Source organism: Biomphalaria glabrata, chromosome 6 (genome assembly GCF_947242115.1).
Source record: "Biomphalaria glabrata chromosome 6, xgBioGlab47.1, whole genome shotgun sequence".
Taxonomy (NCBI): domain Eukaryota; kingdom Metazoa; phylum Mollusca; class Gastropoda; family Planorbidae; genus Biomphalaria; species Biomphalaria glabrata.
In genome coordinates this window covers 5457752-5477441 of record NC_074716.1, presented here as the reverse complement: position 1 = coordinate 5477441, position 19690 = coordinate 5457752, and the positions used below count along the sequence as shown (strand labels likewise).

The window sequence follows — 19690 nt, the reverse complement described above, 5'->3', positions numbered from 1 at the left end:
CAGTCAGTACCAGGACTATCCAACTTACCAATCTAATCTAGGCACGTGTAACGACCTGCTGTGTAGTCCTAACGAGTGCTGTGTGGAGACCCACAGGGCGCCAGTCTGTGTGGCTTTAGTGACAGGTAAAAAATTTTAATTTAACTTAAGAAAAGCTCTTAATTCATTACAGTGTGGACCGATGATACTAATCCTAGTGTTAAATCTCTAGTCTTCCATCTTTTTAAAATACCAATAGTAAAGTCGCATATTCGGCATGGGCAAAACCTTGGTGGACATAGTTCTCGAAATCGGCTCTAACATTTTACAAAAAAGTTTGACAGTTGGTGTATGTCATTGGGAACAGCTCGTTTGCCACACTGATACAATTTTATGTCAAGAGTTAGGGTTTTGTAAGCAGGGTAAGCAGTTTGCAGTTTGACTGCCTTAATTAATAGTTTAAAAAATAGACAAAACCCTTTTATCATCTATTTAGCCTAGATCTAGTAGTCATTAGAGATTGAGAGTCCAGGTCTACAACAATTATATAAGAAGATACATTTTACAGTTATTTATCTGAATGATACGTTGAATTACGGAAATTTGCAGTTAGAATTCTTATCTCTGTGATAGTTCTTTTCCATAATGAAAGCTACAAAACAACAGCTCACCATTCCAGATTATCTGATCAAAAGTTGTCATCAGTAATAAAATTGTCAGTGGCAAACAATCTTCAACCTGACATTAATAAAATTGTATCCCAGAAAAGATGTCAATCATCATGACAAAGAAAATAATGCGTAATCATAGTAATTTTTAAGTACCAAATAGTACTACAAATTTAGCTAACTTAAGGGATTAATTAGGATTAATCCATTAATTATTGTATTCTATTGTATTGTTATTTGTTTCTAATTTACATAAAACTAGTAGGCTTTTTGCAACTGATTTTTGGCTGCGGCCCCTCAGGTCATAGTAAGTTTTTTTATTTGGCCCGTACACCTTAATGATTTTGACATGCCTTCGTTAGAGACATGTCGGAACAAAATTGTTTTGGTATGATTATCAATGACCTATGTCAATCAGTAGTATCATTTTACATTCATAGAAAATAATGATGATTTTTTTGTGTCGGAATTCAGAAATTACAAGACGTATGGTATGGAACGGCGATAGAACATGTGAGTTTTTATTTATTTACTATTATGTTTTAGCGGGAAGGTTACACATTATTTGGAACAGTAGGCTTATCAGCAAGAAGCACATAAAAAAAAAATTGGAATCCCTGAAAACATATATTTAGAGTAGGATGATAAAAAATAAAATAATTTTGTGATGATCTTTTACTCTAAAAAAAAATATATCTACCATAACAGCTGGTCTGAAAATGGATGAAGTGTTTAAGAATCTGTTTACAAAGAGCTAAAAGACATTTCTAATCAACACGGGTAAATCGCGCTAGTTCGAGGCGGAAAATCCTTCTTTGTCTCCGTAATTGTTTTAAAAAATACAATGCGGCATGCGCAGAAAGGGCTGCGCAAACACCTGTTTTGAAGTTACTGTTAGAATAGTTCCAAGGTTTAATAAATTAATGTTCAGGAAAATTTTGCGTACAGTCTTCTGTTCTGAAAAACTGTGACCGAAAATGAATTTGCGTGTTATTAACGCGTCATAACTTTGTAATCATGATAGATAGCAGTTGGAAATTTGTAATCATGATAGATAGCATTTGGAAATTTGCAATCATGATAGATAGCATTTGGAAATTTGTAATCATGATAGATAGCAGTTGGAAATTTGTAATCATGATAGATAGCATTTGGAAATTTGCAATCATGATAGATAGCAGTTCGAAATTTGTAATCATGATAGATAGCATTTGGAAATTTGTAATCATGATAGTTAGTATTTGGAAATTTGTAATCATGATAGATAGCAGTTCGAAATTTGTAATCATGATAGATAGCAGTTCGAAATTTGGAAAAGTCATTACTTCATTATATGCTTTTCAAATGTATTGCCTTACGCTTAATGCAAACTAAACATTTTGGTGGAATAAAACAATCTAGAGCATTAGAGCATTAGTTCTCGTGAAAGTACGAATCGAAATCCACCAATTAAAAGTGAGCTGTGTGATCGAAATTGGAAAAGTGTGCTTAATTTCAATCACAATCGAATATTTTTTTTTTTTTAAATCTATTCGTACAGCTACTACAGCGCAACTTTTGTTTATCTTATGCAAGCTCAGTTCGCTGTGCTTCAATAAATTAGGCGAACTTTGTTGGGAGAGTTACGTATCTGGGACGTTTCCATGTTATTATTAGGCGATCAGTTAACGCAGCTCTATTTTAAAGGGAGCTCTATTTAAATTCCTTATTCCAGAAGAGTCTTATTATGGATGGCGTGTTGTCCTGTTTGCTTTTAACTTAAAAATAACCCCAAATGTTTTTTTTTTGAAATTGTATTACTTGAAACATCAAAACATGACCATGGCTCGAATATTTCTGGTCCGTGGGTAAATTCGACCAGGGCCGCCTCAGCTTTGTAATCTAGTTATTTTAAATATTTTTCTTGTTACAGTACCTCTTTTTAAGTCGAACATTTTGAATGGGCAAACATTGGTGGGTTGCCACGGTTCTCGAAAAAGACTCTAACGATTTTCCTATAAATCCTGGGAACAGAAATACTAGCTCGTTGGCTGTATTGGAAACTTTAGATTAACCGGTATAATGTTTTAAAATTGTGCTAGTGTTTTTATATGTTTTGTTTGTTTAAAACTTAACCTCATAGATTTCGAGCCATGAGTTCATAAATATTAAATGTGTTAAATATTATCAGAAAACATTGAACCCAAAACCTTTAGATGACCAGTAGATAGATAGATATCAACAACGACAGTTTAGGTCAACTAAAACATTATACCATACATAAGTTACAAGATTTTCTTTTTCAGTATTCTGTGCACGCTACAAGAAATGTTCAAAGCACAGTCATTGCCCAGCCTCTGCCCCATGCTGTGTCCAGGCCTTGGAACCCACATTTGCCAGAACCTGTCCTCGACCACATATCTATGGACCAGGTTATGGCTCCAAATATGACAACAGCTACATCTCCAGCTACGGTTATGACAATGGCATTGATAAAACACCGTTCACCGAAGGTTATTGCCTACCAAGTGCCCTTACTGGTGAATGTAAGTACGAATTGCTCTTGTTTACAATATTTGCTTTTTTAAGCAAGTCTGCTATATTCATAGAAGCTATCTAACAGACATTTCTAAAACAATTTGATTATATTTAAAATAACTTTTTTATATTTTTACATACAAATGAATGTCTTCCGTTACAACCTCCCTTCCCCCACAGTTCTTTCATTCTCTACAGTAATAATCTAATTAGGGCTAATTGGCAAAAAATATATATAAAGACCAGCTTAGGCACTAACTTGCCGTAGCTGACGTAGAAAAGAGCACCTGGTTGCATGCGGCCTTGGAAAGAGACAGCTGGAGGTCACTCACAAAGTCCGCGGGACACAAATTTGAGACCAAAAGAAAATCCGCTATCTATCCATCCTGTCTGTCCTGTCCTGTCTGTCCTGTCCTGTCTGTCCTGTCTGTCATGTCCTGTCTGTCCTGTCTATCTGTTCTGACCTGTCTGTCATGTCCTGTCTGTCCTGTCCTGTCTGTCCTGTCCTGTCTGTCCTGTCTATCTGTTCTGACCTGTCTGTCCTGTCCTGTCTGTTCTGTTCTGTCTGTTCTGTCCTGTCCTGTCCTGTCTGTCTGTCCTGTCCTGTCCTGTCCGTCTGTCCTGTCCTGTTCGTCCTGTCTGTCCTGTTCTGTCTGTCCTGTCTGTCCTGTCCTGTCCGTCTGTCCTGTCTGTCCGTCTCGTCCTGTCTGTCCTGTCCTGTCAGTCTGTCTTGTCCTGTCATGTCTGTCTGTCTGTCTGTCCATCTAACTATCTTTACAATGTGTACTTCTTTTTCGTAATTTTCTAAGAAATTTATTCATTTTAAAAAAGATAAGCCAATGAAAGTAAAATTGTGTATTCTCTTATCTAGTGTGCTACAGTCCAGTGCCAGGGTCTGAGACTTACAATTGCCCATGTACAGCTCCAGCTACTTGCCAAATTGATTTGGAACCTTTTGTAGCAGGTAATAAAAGTAGAGTATAGAACCCTATTATGTCATTAGATTTAGATTATGTCATGGCTTTAGTTTTTAACATGTCATTAGTTTTTTTTTCATGTCATTCGTTTTTATGTTATTAGTATTTGTCATGTTATTAGTGTATAGCTTCAGTACATCTGTGCACAATCCTTGAGTAAATACAGAAGACGCATTGGCCACTGGAAGAAGAGGTGAAAAAGTAATGATTCTGTATGAGCAGACAAGAAAAGCTTTGGAGGGAAATGTATTCTTCCTTGGACAACTTTAGTTCTGTGGCAGATAAATTTGAATAAATAGAGTATGGAATCCTCAGATAGAAATCAATCTCGACAGTGCTCCTCACGACATTGACTAAAACCAATGTCGTCTGACGAGAACGAGGCTTAAACAGTTTACGTCATTTTCTTCAGAGGCCCCCAAACTTTCGTTTACAGCATGCTGAATTAAATTGCGCTATAGACGAATAACTTGTTTGGACCAATTGGTAGGCGGGGGGGGGGGGGGGAGGAGGGAGCTGGTTTCTGGAAGAAGGTTTCCCTGCTAGCTCGAGGGCTAAGCCTTAACGGATGGCCAACACGCTAACAACTGAGCTAGACAAGTGCTTATTTAAATAGATTTTTTGAGTTATGTATTGCACGTTTCCAATTTTTGGGCGACGACCCGCTTCTCTACATAATGCTTAGATACTCTTAGCTAGCACTGTCTCTATATACAACAATATTAATTAATAACGATTAATTAATAAAGTAATTGGTCAACTTTTGATTGATTTATGATTGTTGTTAGGGTCAATGAATCAGTGTTCAAAGTTTTAACTTGATCCAAGAATGGGAAGAGGGAGAAATAACTTGTACCAGACAGCTTAATCTAGAGTGGTAGTATTAGCTTTGTAAAAAAAAAAAATTGCTAGAGCAAAACTAGTATCAAGGCCGGTAAGAAATCTATGGATATTATTAAATCAGATTTCCTTTTTAGCTTATTAAGGGATGTAGATGACGAATCATTCAAAATAAATAGCGGCTTTTCTTTTGCTGATGCTTACAGTACGTCTTTTAAAATTTACTTCCGAGCTAGGTCATTCTCTGAATTCATAATTGTATTTCGAATGAGTATAATTTATTAGGGGTGCACCGAATAGTACTTTCTGATATTCAGCCGGAGCCTGATATAGCCGGATAGTAGAATATGATATTCGGCCGGAGTCTCGGCCGGAGTCCCAGCCGGAACCAACATGTCTTGAAAATTGCTTGTGTTTTGAACGTTTTACATAACTGTTAAATAACATACCTAGATTCGTATCTATATTGTACGAAGTTTCTCTTACTTTTAACAGGTCTGTGTACAGAAACACCAGTAACTATATCATGAGGATACATTTTTCAAATAAACGCAAACCATGGCTCTATAACTTTTTGAAGCCTGTCTTTTTTTATGAAGAATATTTCGTAAATAACATATTTGTTTATTTTATTGTAATTAAAGATTAAAAAAAAAATTAAGCACATATCAAAATAGAAATATGTGGACAGTATAGAAGCACTATTTACCATTCGACAACTGCAATTGGGGTCGGTAACTTATCCAGCATTGAAGACGATTGTGGCAAACTTAAAGGAGGGCGGCGAAACAGAGGTTTCTCTCCCCCTCCCTCCCGTAAACTCTCTAAAGATAAATTCTGAACACTGCTGGAGAGCTCTCATAGAGGCCACGGCACACACTTTTGAGATCGAAAGGTGAGTTCTTATTGAAGTCATATATATATAAAGTTTTAAAGCGTTTAATTAAGCACATCTGTTACCTCGACCACCTTTCAGCTCATCAAAAATATTATCTTTGGCCTACGTTTGTCTGATTTGGACGCCCCCCCCTCTTAGGAGACTGTCTATAAATCGCCCCACCTGCCTACAAAGTCAGTGTCTATCAAGCAGTGGTTCTCCCAACGTTTTAATATGAATCAAAGACATTGGTACTATACAGAAAGCGACTAGGAAAGCAAAAAAAAAAACTTTTTCAACGCTCTCGTCAAAGATGCCTGCGCTCCGTCATAGACATAAGGTGGCAAGACCGCACTACAAACAGCGATATTCTTGCGAAAACCTGTCTGGACTTTAATATAATATAATATAATATAATATAACATAATAGTATTTTAAATTATATTTCTGTTTCTAATGCTGACAAATGTCAATGCATCGGAGATACTGCTTTAAAAAGACAAACAAAACATAATTTTAAACAAGGTTACAAAGTGTGGAAACAGAAAACTCAAAAAACACAAAAAAACTCGCTATTCAAATTAAGTCAAAAAGAGGTATAATTATGGTATAAGTATCGCACATATAGGATTAAACATTCAGACGAGAAGACTACAACCGTTGTGCCTTAGAAGTGTTAGGGTTAATTTAATGTTGTGGGCCGTTTGATTGAAAGATGAAATGGACAAAACTAAAGGGAACTTAAAGATTTTCGTAGATTTCTCCTCGGCTTTCGATACCATACAGCCGCATCTAATGATAAACAAACTGAGTATCTTAAATGTAAGCCCTAACTTACAAGCATGGGCTCTAAACTTTTTAATCCAACGCCCCCAGTATGTTAAAGTCAACAATACCAAATCGACAACTCGAGTACTATGTACTGGTGCTCCACAAGGTTGTGTACTTTCTCCTGTACTGTACACTCTTTACATTAAGGACATAAGAAGCATCTATGACTCAGTTAAACTCATTAAATTCGCTGATGATACTGCCATAGTCAGTCTTATTTCAGGAGACGAAACTCAGTATCGAAGCTCGATAGAAGAGTTTACAAACTGGTGCACCGACAACTTTCTAGAACTGAATGTCACAAAAACTAAACAACTTATAATAGATTTTAGAAAGAAAAAACAAACTATACGTGAACTGCAAATAAAAACTACATCTATAGAACAAGTAAAGGCATATAAATATCTAGGCGTTATCATCAACAACAAGCTTTCACGGGAAGAGCACCTTGGAACTCTGACAAAGAAAACAGCCCAGCGACTCTTTTTTCTATACAAACTCAATAGCTTTAAACTAAACAAGAAGATCCTTGAGACATTTTTATGGCGCGACTATACAAAATCTGCTAACATACGGAATAACTTGTTGGCAAGAGAACGCCTCATCTAAACTGTTGCAACGTCTAGAAAAAAGCATCAAAATTTACAGTCACAACATTACCACATTCAAAGAAACTTTTTGAACAAAAGTGTTAAGAAAAATCGAAAAAATCTTGGAAGACAACGGCCACCCACTCCATCAGAACTATGTCAAGTCGTCGCGAAGTGGGCGACTGCTGTCAATCAAAACAAGAACAGAGCGGTTCAAAATCTTGTTCGTACCTCACTCGTTCAGACTCTATCAACGCCACTCATTGATCAGGGAACATGAAATGCACCAAGATACCTGTGTGTAGTCGCTGAATGAACTCTTTATGTTGTCTGTTGTATTTATGTGTATTTTTCTGTTGTGTTGTCTTTATATGAGAAAAGAGTCCTTGTAATCACAACAAATTTCCGTAAGGATCAATAAAGCAGTCTTAGTCTTAGTCTTAATTCAGAAGATTGTGTTTGTATATAGATATTTTTTAGATATCGTTGTAATTTATGCAGTTTTATTTAATATATTTTAAAATTGTTGCGGGCGATTTACACACATATCAACTATTTTAATCAAAGCGTAGCTCATATGTTTTTTATGCGTCATTTGGAATTCAAGGTGGCTAAGTGGTTAAGCGCATGACTTTCGAGCCTGAGGTCCTGGGTTCAAATCTTGGTGAAGTCTGGGATTTTGAATTTCGTAAAATTTTAGGGCGCCCTGAGTCCACCAAACTCTAATGGGTACCTGATTTTAGTCGGGTAAAGGCGGTTGGTCGTTGTGCTGGTCACATGACCGAATACCCGTAAACGTTGGCCATAAAAACAGATGACCTTAACATCATCTAACCCAGTGGTCTTCAACCTGTTTTGGTCTACCGCCCCCCCCCTTTTTCGTATTTTTTCACTAAAAAAAATCCGCCGGCGACCCCCTCGAAGAAAAAAAATTATAAAGAAGCGTGAGAAGAAAAATTTGAACAAAATGTCATTTATTTATTAATTTGTATGATGTCAATAACGATCTTCTTTGGCGACCTTAGTGTAGGACGGAGTTACAGAAGTGCCCCCAGTAAGCGCCATAAAGATGCCCTTACTGGCATAGAGGAAAGTAACTGGTAGCATTCTCTGGCAGGGCAGCGGATGGCTTGTAAGAGAGATAATTGGAGAGCACTTACAAAAGCTGTGGGACAAACATTTGAGACTCAAAGAAAAGCCATTATTGAAGACAGGCGCAAAAGACTTAAAGAAAACTTAAATAGACCCCCCAGCAGACAACGGCTTTGTCTGCATACAATTCGGGAAAATATGTAGGTCGCAACTAGGTTTGTGTAGTTACTTTCTTTGGAATATAAGAGCAGACGTTCCATTGTAAGATAAAAAGAGCCAAAAAGTTGTTGGAGGAGGGGCGCTTAATTTGAAAATAATTGTGTGGGGCATTAAAGTGCAAGCAGGTGAGAAGGCTTCAACTGATGGGCCTAAGAAGTGTTTGTGCATACTTTATAACAGAAGATCGTGGGACGTTGGATTGAAGGTGGATAGAGTCAAATGAACAGGGACTTTTGGGACATGAAGGCTAGAAAATTACGTTGGGAGTGAGAGAAGTTTTGTAATACGCACTGTTTTAGTGATGGGCCTAAAGTGTTCTGGCTAATATACAACCTTAGCGTAGCATGAGTACTAGTTAGCGATAAAAATTTTATCACGTCCTTAGTAAAAATGATGTTTTAATGGAATTTTTGTTTTAAATTTCATTACAAAAACGTAAAAAATATAAATCATTTAAAAAAAAAAAAGGCAGCCATTTTTATCATCAAAAAACAAAGACAAAAGTTTAACAATGAAAGATGTCCTTTTTAATTGTATCCTTTAAACAAATGCAATCAAGTCATGACATTGTTTTTCTCTTGACCATGATAATGTATTGCTTGTCACTTAATTCTGTGTGTACAAATTCCTGAAGGTAAAAATTGTAAAGACAAAAAAACAAGTTTAGAATGAATGAAACCAAAAGATGTGTACACAGGTGCTGAAAACAAATCAACACATTTTTAAATTAAGGTTTAGATATTTTTTTATCTATTGAATATATAATTGATATACTGCACATGAATGTGGTTGTTAGCTTATTCATTTTAACCCATTAGCTGCCAATATTGTTTTCAAGAATTTTTCTTTTTATTTTGTATGTCTACATCGGACATCCCAATAATCAGAACCACTTGCATTTTGGATTTCACTAAAGTAATAAATATAATAACGTTGTCTTTGAGATGGAAACATAATGAGCAGTGCAGTATTTCATCTGGCTGTGGGGTTTAGCGCTTCTGAGCTTAAGGTCCTGGGTTCGATTCTCGGTGAAGACTGTCGTTTTGAATTTTAGGATTTTTAGGGCGCTCCTGAGTCCAGCCTACTTGACATAAGTTGGGGAAAGTAAAGGCGGTTGGTCGTTGTTCTGGCCACATGACACCCTGCTCGTAAATCGTTGGCCAAAAAAATTAAATAAAACCCAAGATAACCTCAACATCAATTGCCCTACAGATCTCACGCTCTGAAAGGGGGTACTTTTACGCAGCCCCCCCCCCTCGTTCTGGTATGAGGTATGAGAAACACTGCTCTAGTTGTAATATGGACACTTTGTTATTCTCTGTTATATAAATAAATAAATAAATAAATAAATAAATAAATATATATATATATATATATATATATATATATATATATATATATATATATATATATATATATATATAAATATGTGTGTATATATATAATCTAGCCTGACATTACTTGCGGCCTGCGGGTCTAAGTTTGTGTTTACTAATCTAGTGGATTGGATTTAGATGTATGTTAAACCTAGCTAATGATCCTTTCAAGTTTTTTCTCTTTCGCTACGAAAATAAAATTAGTTTTGCGAAAATGGGTTTACCCGAAGCCGATACATTCTTATCTATTAAAAACGAAAAGATCGATAGATTAATAGTACAATTAAAACGGGTTTACCGGATTTGTTAAATGAATGGGATTATAAAGTAAACAATTAAACGAAATAATTTTTAGTACGCGATTCATGAATGAATATAGGCCTATCTCAACACGGCTTCGCAGCTTTCGTAAACGAATGTATTAAAAATTGTTTAGAAAACCAAATTTGAATGTTAATTTGATCAAAATATGAAATGAATGGCTATAAATAGAATGTTCATGTATTAAAGTATAAAACTATCTGTGCGAAGAGAAGCTATATCATCTTAGAGTTTTAGATCTAGGAATGGAATGATGTGTAACATTACGGTATTGTCTAATGTAAGAATGTTAGTCATTAAATCTGTAGTCACAGATATAAGGAACTAATGTATGTAAAAAATGGTTTTGAAACACAAATTTGAAGGTTAATTTTATTATATAATGAAATCAATGGATCTTCTTTTGTATTTTCATGTGTCAAAGTAAAAAAAAACTATCTGCGCAAAGTGTATTTCTTAAAATTAGATCTAGGTCTAAATCCTTTCGATCTTTTCTCATGTCAACATTGTAGACATGGCCTAGATCCATAAAATACTATAGCTGTAATAGAGGTTTTTTTTTGAGGGTCTTAAGTTATTTTTAGGGCTACAATACATATACTACAGTCTAAGTTAGTACCCAAGGAACATTTCTGTCAAGTTTTATCAAGATTGGTCAAGCGGTTTTTATTTCTATACGGGGACATACATACATACATACATACATACATACATACATACATACATACATAGATACATACATACATACGCCGAACATTCTGCTTTATATATAATATTTATATATGCGTTTATACATAGGCTTAGGGTTTACTGGGCGTTACGGTTAGGGTTTGAAAAAAAAACGCACTCACCCCACTCAAAAAGTTCTGGATCCGCTAGTGGACACACATAACTAGCCTTCCCTGGAGGCGGTGTCTAAATGTGGTGATTAGGCTTTTAGAGACCTAGAAAGAACCGCCCAGCAAGAATCTCGGTGTTTCTTAATCTGACAGGTACATATTGCGCTAGGTATAAAAGAATGCATTAATAAAACCTACCAATAGGGAAAGGTTCTATAGTCAACGTGCAGACTTGGGTTTCTAATGCACAAGGGCATGGTGACGCTGGAACATCTCCACCGATAAGTCTAAAACAAACTAAAAAACAAACAACAAATATGTATATGTAAATATGTAAGAAAACTTTGAATAAAAAATAAACACATTTTTGTTTTAAAACGTAAGAAAAAGACTCTGGCCCCAAAACCCTCCTATAGAAGAAAGACTATACTGAAAAACTGCCTGATCCGGAAACCACTGCGCGGTTTATCTCAGATATTACTGATCTGAACTCAAATGAGAACGAGATAGAAGAAGAAGTAAGGGAAATAAGAGAGAAAAAGCTTAATAGAAAAAATGGGAAGAGAGAGTGAGAGAGAGAGAGAGAGAGAGAGAGAGAGAATGAGAGAGAGAGTGAGATAGAGAGATATGGGGGCGGGGGAGGGGACAGGGAGAGAAGTAAACAGTTTGTTTACTATTGATTTTCTTCCTGTTCACTACGTCAGATGTTCTCCCTGTTGACTACGTCAGATGTTCTCCCTGTTGACTACGTCAGATGTTCTTCCTGTTGACTACGTCAGATGTTCTTCCTGTTCACTACGTCAGATGTTTTCCCTGTTGATTACGTAAGATGTTCTTCCTGTTGACTACGTCAGATGTTCTTCCTGTTGACTACGTCAGATGTTCTTCCTGTTGACTACGTCAGATGTTCTCCCTGTTGATTACGTAAGATGTTCTTCCTGTTGACTACGTCAGATGTTCTTGCTGTTGACTACGTCAGATGTTCTTCCTGTTGACTACGTCAGATGTTCTTCCTGTTGACTACGTAAGATGTTCTTCCTGTCGACTACGTAAGATGTTCTTTCTGTTGACTATGTCAGATGTTATTCCTGTTGACTACGTAAGATGTTCTTCCTGTTGACTACGTAAGATGTTCTGCCTGTTGACTACGTCAGATGTTCTTTCTGTTGACTACGTAAGATGTTCTTCCTGTTCACTACGTAAGATGTTCTTTCTGTTGACTACGTTAGATGTTCTACCTGTTGACTACGTAAGATGTTATGCCTGTTGACTACGTCAGATGTTTTTCTGTTGACTACGTAAGATGTTCTTTCTGTTGACTACGTCATATGTTCTGCCTGTTGACTACGTCAGATAATCTGCCTGTTGACTACGTCAGATGTTCTTTCTGTTGACTCGTAAAATGTTCTTTCTGTTGATTACTTAAGATGTTATTTCTGTTGACTACGTAAGATATTATTCCTGTTGACTACGTAAGATGTTCTTCCTGTTGACTACGTAAGATGTTCTTTCTGTTGACTACGTAAGATATTCTTTCTGTTGACTACATCAGATGTCCTTACTCTGTACTATTGCAGATGTTTTTCCTGTTGACTACGTCAGATGTTCTTTCTGTTGACTACGCAAGATGTTCTTTCTGTTAATTACTTAAGATGTTATTTCTGTTGACTACGTAAGATGTTCTTCCTGTTGACTACGTAAGATGTTCTTTCTGTTGACTACGTAAGATGTTCTTTCTGTTGACTACATCAGATGTCCTTACTCTGTACTACTGCAGATGTTTTTCCTGTTGACTACGTCAGATGTTCTTCCTGTTGACTACGTCAGATGTTCTTCCTGTTGACTACGTAAGATGTTTTTTCCTGTGCAATACGGCAGATGATCTGCCAAGTTGTTATGCCGTCAAATGAAATAGAAAAAAAAAATTAAGACCGAAAAATACGCAACGAATTGTAAACGGTTTCTGCATCTATATCTAAATCTAGAGAAAAGAATAAATGTATATAGAGCATGGCGATAACAATGATGTGCTTCGTGGACGATTTAAGATCACAAGACTAGAAATAACGTTTTTACATTTCACCAAAAGCAAGAAACAATGGTCTTCTAACATGTGAGTATTCTAAGAAACAGATCTAAACATTCGACAACTTTCAATCATAGTCGAAACTTAGAGCTAGTAGACCTAAGCCACAGAGTTCTATGTTTGAGATTGGATCTCATATTTCGACATGTTTTCTCTAAGAAATGTATTCAAGTCCTTTGATCTTTCCATCAATCGGAGGCCCAAGGCGGCTGCCTACTTTTCCTTTGCCTATGGCCGGCCCTGAGCACTGGTCTACAACGTCGCAACCTGTGGGTAGTGGAGACCAATAGCTCGTTGCCACGTCAGATGTCTGCACAATTCCTAATAAACAGATCTTACAATAACTTGTAGATAAATACATTGTTACAATCGCGTATTGATAGCTCCAATTGTATACATGTTATAATTACTTGACTCTTGGTGGCTGAGTGGTAAGGCGCTTGGCTTCCGAACCGGGGTCCGGGGCTCAAATCCTTCTGAAGACTGGAATTTTTCATTTTTGAATCTTCAGGCGCCTCTGAGTCTACCCAGCTCTAATGGGTACCTGTCACTAGTTGAGGAAAAGTAAAGGCGATTGGTCGTTGTGCTGGCCACATGACACCCTCGTTAACGGTATTCCACAGAAAAAGATGACCTTTACACCATCTGCCCTATAGACCACAAGGTCTGAAAGGGGATATTTACTTTTACTATGTTAACTTATTACCTGACGTAGACGCTTGTAGACAATAGCCTTCGTTGATTGAACTCAACGACTCCGACGAAATGTCATTTGCTTTATTGTTACTATAGATGTGGTCATAGCTGTAGCTATCACTGTTGCCATAACTGCTTCTAGGGCTAAATCCTTTATATGGGCCATACATACTGTCATAGTAGCACTGGGGTTTTAAATTCGGTTTGGCAAATGTAGAGTCCAGGACCTGAACACAACAAGTGTTCTTAAAACAGTCTGCACTTTTAGAACACTTCTTCAAACGTAAACAGTACGCTGTAAAAAAACAACAACAAGCAAATATGAAAAAAAGAGATTTAAAAATAATGCTAACTAAGGGGAAGAGCTCCACATTTATAACTATATAAAACAATAATGTAAAATAATAAATTACGTATAATTAATTGACTACTTTTGGTTAATTAAAAAACATTGATTTATATTTTGAATAGTACTATGAGTAATTGTGGAAAGGTTTAACTTGATCAGAGAATTGATGAGGAAGAAATAACGTGCACAATTATCTAAGGGGACAAAACCTCCACATATTCAGCCATGTCACTTAGTACTGACGAATACATTTTCTTTGTTGGTATCAAATAAAATAATTAATTATAAGTAATTGATTGACTAATTATTTAATTATTTTATAGATATATGTTGAGTAAGGTATTTGAAATAAGTGTGCAAAGTTTCAACTTAATTCATAAGCTCATGTGGACGAGCTAACGCGTTCAAATTTTTACCAGACAGACATTTTGAGTTAAAATGAAAAAAAAAAAAGCCCAAAGCTTATACGAAGTGCAAATGTATCAATTCGTTCAGATCAGTCATATAATTAAATTTGTAATAGATCTAGACAGTTTTTTTTTTTGTAAAACAAAAAAAGGTGCCGGTACTCATTGCTTAACTTTTTTAATTTATTAAAATTAATTAATAATAAACGTTAAAATACAAGAAAAGTAATAACTTTTTTACCCACTTTGAAAAAGGTTCCGAGACGCCGTATCTCAGCGTACCATCACACACACACACAAAAAAAAGCACTGGATCTAGACCAACAACAATGGATCTGTGCGCTTAAAAATATTTGAGCCAATTGTTAAGCGCTATTTCAATACGCTATGATTTATCACTTGTCTAGGCTAGTTGGTAAAATTGGGAGCGGGGGGGGGGAGGTGGGGGGAGAGAAAGAGATATATGTGTGAATATATGTGGTTCCATGATGACCACTTTGTCATCCAGGGGGCTGAGGGCTTTGCACTGGGGTTTTATGCCTCCTCATGTGGCTGGTGAGACCTATGTGAGCCCGGAATGTTCGGCCGCACACTGGGCAGGTTATTCCAGCTGGACCTAGTGTCGTTTGTCTTGCTTTTCTTTTCTGGCGTCTTCTGCCTGCGTTGTTCTTTTTTCCTCAGCAACCTGTGCGCCAATTTTCACAGCGCGACGCCATGATGATCTGTCATGTGCCTCTGTCTCCAGGTGCCTGGGTCTATGCTGAACGCCTTCAGAGAAACTTTTTGGTTGTCGCTGAAGCGCTTTCTTTGACCACCTTGCAAGCGCTTTCCTTCGCTTAGTTGGCCATACAAGAGTCGTTTAGGGATGCGGTGGTCTTCCATTCTGCACACGTGACCTGCCCATCGCAGCTGGGACTGCATCAGGATTGTGTGGATGCTTTGCAGACACGCTCTTCGAAGGACTTCAGTATCTGGTATTTTGTCTTGCCATTTGACATTTAGTATTTTTCTCAGACATGTCATGTGGAAGTGGTTTAGTTTCTTTGCATGTTTACTGTACACTGTCCATGTTTCTGAGGCACAGAGCAATGTAGGGAGGATGAAGTAATCGTTTTTAAAAGCATTTATAAAAAAAAAAAAAGGGAGCTACCTGAATTTGAACTCATGGTCCTAGACTCCCGAAGTTAACACACTAAACACTCAGCTAGTAAGGTGCTTATGAATATAGAAGATTGTATAGTTATCTATTGTTTGTTTCAAACTTACTTTAAAGCGGCGACCTATAAAGGGGATTAATTGAACCAAAACTCCAGTACAGTACAATTTCTTTCCCTTGCTTGAGATACCAAACAAAATATTTAATGACCAATAATTAATTCACTAATTGTATGTTTAAATTGATTCTTGTTTTGTCAGGCAAAAGAAATAATCTGGAAAAAATTTTAGCTTTGTCTGAGATTTGAGTGTCGGAGAAATAACGCGTACAAGCATTTTAACAGCCAGAAAGAGTGGGTTGGTATAAGCTTTGTAAAAAAAAAAAAATAAAAAAAAAAATGTTCAATGCCTTTCACCAAAATAGTTACTAAAAAGTTAAAGAGAAAACGTTAGGTACCTTGACCCCCATTTTTAACGAGAGCCACACATTGGGCAGACCTGTGGGTCTCAATACAACACTCGTCCACAACAACACAGGAGATCATTACATGTTATTGCGTCATACAGCTCTAAAACGGTGTTCTGTTGAGGGTAGTTCTGGTATTGTCTATAAACCAAACATAGAAACAATATAGCGCTTAATTGGCATACACGCTTTATACAATCTTTATACAATACTTCGGTTTATCAGCACGGTATCTAGCTATTTCTACAAATAATACCACTATTCTAATTGGTTCTTTGGTTTCAAGCAATAATTAGATAACATTGTAAAAAAAACAACAAAGTTCCCTATTCAGACCTTGTGGTCTATAGGGCAGATGCTGTTTCTGTTGCCTACCGTTAACGAGGATGTCCTGTGGCCACACAACGACCAACCGCCTTTACTTTTCCCCAGCTAATGCCAGGTACCCATTAGAGCTGGGTGGACTCAGAGGCGCTCGAAGATCCCGAAATTTAAAATAGCAGTCTTCACCAGGATTTAAACCCTGGACCCCGGTTCGGAGGCCAAGCTCTTTACTGCACAGCCACCGCTCCCCCCCCCAGATAACATTGTAACTATCATAAAAATGTGTATAATGCTAATATAATGCATAATTGTTGAAAGTCTTGATTGGTTAGATAAATTAACTGAACATAAATCAAAATGTTGGTAGCTAAGTTTTCTTCATATCAACAATAGAAATACTTACAGCTGCCCATAGGTAACACCAAGAAGTATAGACAAAAATGTCAAGAGGCACACTGACTGGAATAAAAACATGTATCAAGTTAGATTAAACTAGATTAGTCTCGACTGTGACTAGTTCAGTAGCGTAATATTTGTAAACTAGCCGACCCTCGGCGTAGCGTACGCCGCTACTTAGTGACGGGGGAACACTTCCTGAAAGACACAGTTGTCCAAATGGAGTCGGCTTGCTTGGTGACCCGCATGGTTGGGAGACGTAGAGAATTATATATACAGAAAGAAGACTATTTGTTTTCCTCACTCCCTTTTTTGCTGAGCCGCGCTCTCTGTAGACGCGAAAGTTAAGTGGGGTAGCTCTAGTCCGACTTGCATTTAAAAAAAAAAAGAGTTATCTTTCCATGACTTTTTCATTGAGGATTAGAGAGTCGGCGTGCGTGCGTGTCCCCGCAAGGTTGGGCGACGTAGAGAATTATATATACAGATGATAGACGTGAAAAAATACTAAGGAAGGAGGACGGGAAGGTGTTTGAGAGTTACGCTTGAAGTCTTGTTTCAGAGCAGACGTATGAATAATTGTGGAATTTTTTTGAGTGGGACTTGTTATTGTGAATTGTAACTGGTTTCAATTGGATTACACCTATCATTGTTTATGTTGTGCTTCTATTATTTTATTAAATGTATTTTTAATTTGTGTGGTGAATTGTATTATTGATGTGCGTAAAATGAAAATCTTATTTTATCATGAATATTTTATGAAGCCTGCTATCGTCTAACTTTATCAGTACGACAAAAGCTCCCAAAGTGGAGCACAAACACTAGCAGTGACCAGCACACGACGCGGATAGTTAAGCGCAGGAACTGCTGAATAACTTCACACTCGGTCCCTACTACGAGCCACAAACTTTAAAAGGTGAATTGATAGTGATAAATCTATATTATTAAACCATGTGGATTTTTGCGTTGCGTATTACATGAGAAAGATATTTTGTTTAAATTTCTATAGGTTAATAATGAATTTAATGCAATTAAACAAGTTAAACATGAAAATACGTTTTTAAAAACTTCCATTTTAGAGTGAGACTACATCATTTATCTATTACAATGAGAGTTTGTTTAATAACACAAACTCAGAGGTGGCCCCTGACAGATCTGCCCATGAATATGAAATATTCATGCCATTTTGTTATTTTCCTTTGAAAAGTAATATCCCCCCCCCCCCAAAAAAAAAAAAAAACCTAACATATTTCTAAATCTATGCTGGTGTGTTATGAACTTAACATGCACAGAACAAACTATCCTATGCTAGATATAAAATAAGAATGGAATCAAGTTTTTTTTTTTTATGAAATCGTTCGGAAGAAAATCTTTCCACTACGTTACTAGACTTAGACTGTAGCATGTCTATGTAGAAAGGAGAGAGTTTTAATGAATCATTAGGGCAAATAAACAAGAGTTCTTATAGCATTTACGCCTATGTTTTCCCTTTTTAAAACAAATTCGAATCAATGTTACACAAACATTTTTATTTTTTTTAAATATAATCTTACTTATATTTATGTATTGTGTTAGACGTGGTGTATTGTTATGAAAAAAACAACACTAACAGGTCTTTTTAATAAACAAATAATTTTAAATAAAAAGTTCATATTGCAAGCTACAATATGTGAAATCGATTTTTTTTTAGACCTGAGTGTGACTGATTGTCAAACGGACGGAAAGACGGACCGACCACATAAAACTAGTATCAACTTTTACCATACAAAATGCATTCTTCTGCAACATTTTCATACCAGTGAATAGTTGAGATTATATAAAATAATAAAGACTACCTGAACCATAACTCCGTCCTTCATTGTATCACTGCGTTAGACTTTTTACACCACCAAAACTTGTCTTACATATCCTATACTCTTAAGCGAGCAATTCTTGTATGTATGTATGTATGTATGTATATATATTTATATTTATATATATATATAAATTTTATTTCGAAAACGGCTCTAACGATTTTCTTTAAAAGTTCATGGTATGTGCATAATAGTGAGAAAAAAATTCTCAACTCATTGGCCACATCGGGAAAACTCGAGGTCGACCGTTATATCGGTTTGAAAATGCCTCATTATCGAAAAATTAGTTTTGGCTAGAATGTTTTATGAATGAAAATTTTCCATGACGTAAACGGGAAAAACGCTGCTTACGTCACTAGGCTTACCGCAGTACACTAAAATATTTCTTTGCAAACAATAACGAGTTCTAAAGAATCAATAGACCTAATGAAACATTTGCGCACCATCTTAATGTAGATTGATTTATTATAGAACTATGAAAGAAAAGTAATGAAATTAAATGTGCCGATATATGATTAGTTATTGTGTTTTAAGTGCTTAATAAGTTGTTTACACTTTAATTGTGTAGAGCGGTGTAGATACCTTTTACTTTGTTGTTTATTTTGCTGGTGACCTCCAGCTGTCTCGTTCTGAGGTTGCATGCAACCATGTGCTCTCTTCTATGTCAGCTAAGTCAAGTTTGCGCCATAAGCTGGTCTTTTAAGGGTTTCGGTGTTACGTCAACCACTTTTTAGCTCACCAAAAAAAACACTGCCTTTGGCATGCGTTCGTCTAAGATTCGTCTCCCATATAGGATACTGCTCTGTCCAGCGTAACTGTCGGACTTAAAGAATTC

At 36.4% G+C, this 19690-nt stretch overlaps 1 protein-coding gene across 1 annotated transcript; it reads right to left on the bottom strand.

Annotated features, from left to right (window-relative positions):
• Positions 1–8316: 8316 nt before the first annotated feature.
• Positions 8317–17071, bottom strand: LOC129926664 (uncharacterized). Its single transcript, XM_056032114.1, has 4 exons — positions 17013–17071; positions 13919–14203; positions 11325–11423; positions 8317–8444 (listed from the first exon to the last, which is right to left on the bottom strand). The coding sequence occupies exons 1-4, from the start codon at positions 17020–17022 to the stop codon at positions 8317–8319; spliced, it is 522 nt and encodes a 173-aa protein (XP_055888089.1). The 5' UTR covers positions 17023–17071.
• Positions 17072–19690: the final 2619 nt, after the last annotated feature.

Excerpts from the sequence above, each read along its gene's own strand:
- LOC129926664 (XM_056032114.1), bottom strand. Across the intron at positions 11,424-13,918 it reads TCTACAAGCGTCTACGTCAG|TTTGTTTTAGACTTATCGGT; the intron begins GTAATAAGTTAA and ends TTTGTTTTTTAG. Across the intron at positions 8,445-11,324 it reads TATAGAACCTTTCCCTATTG|CTTTTGTAAGTGCTCTCCAA; the intron begins GTAGGTTTTATT and ends TTTGTCCCACAG.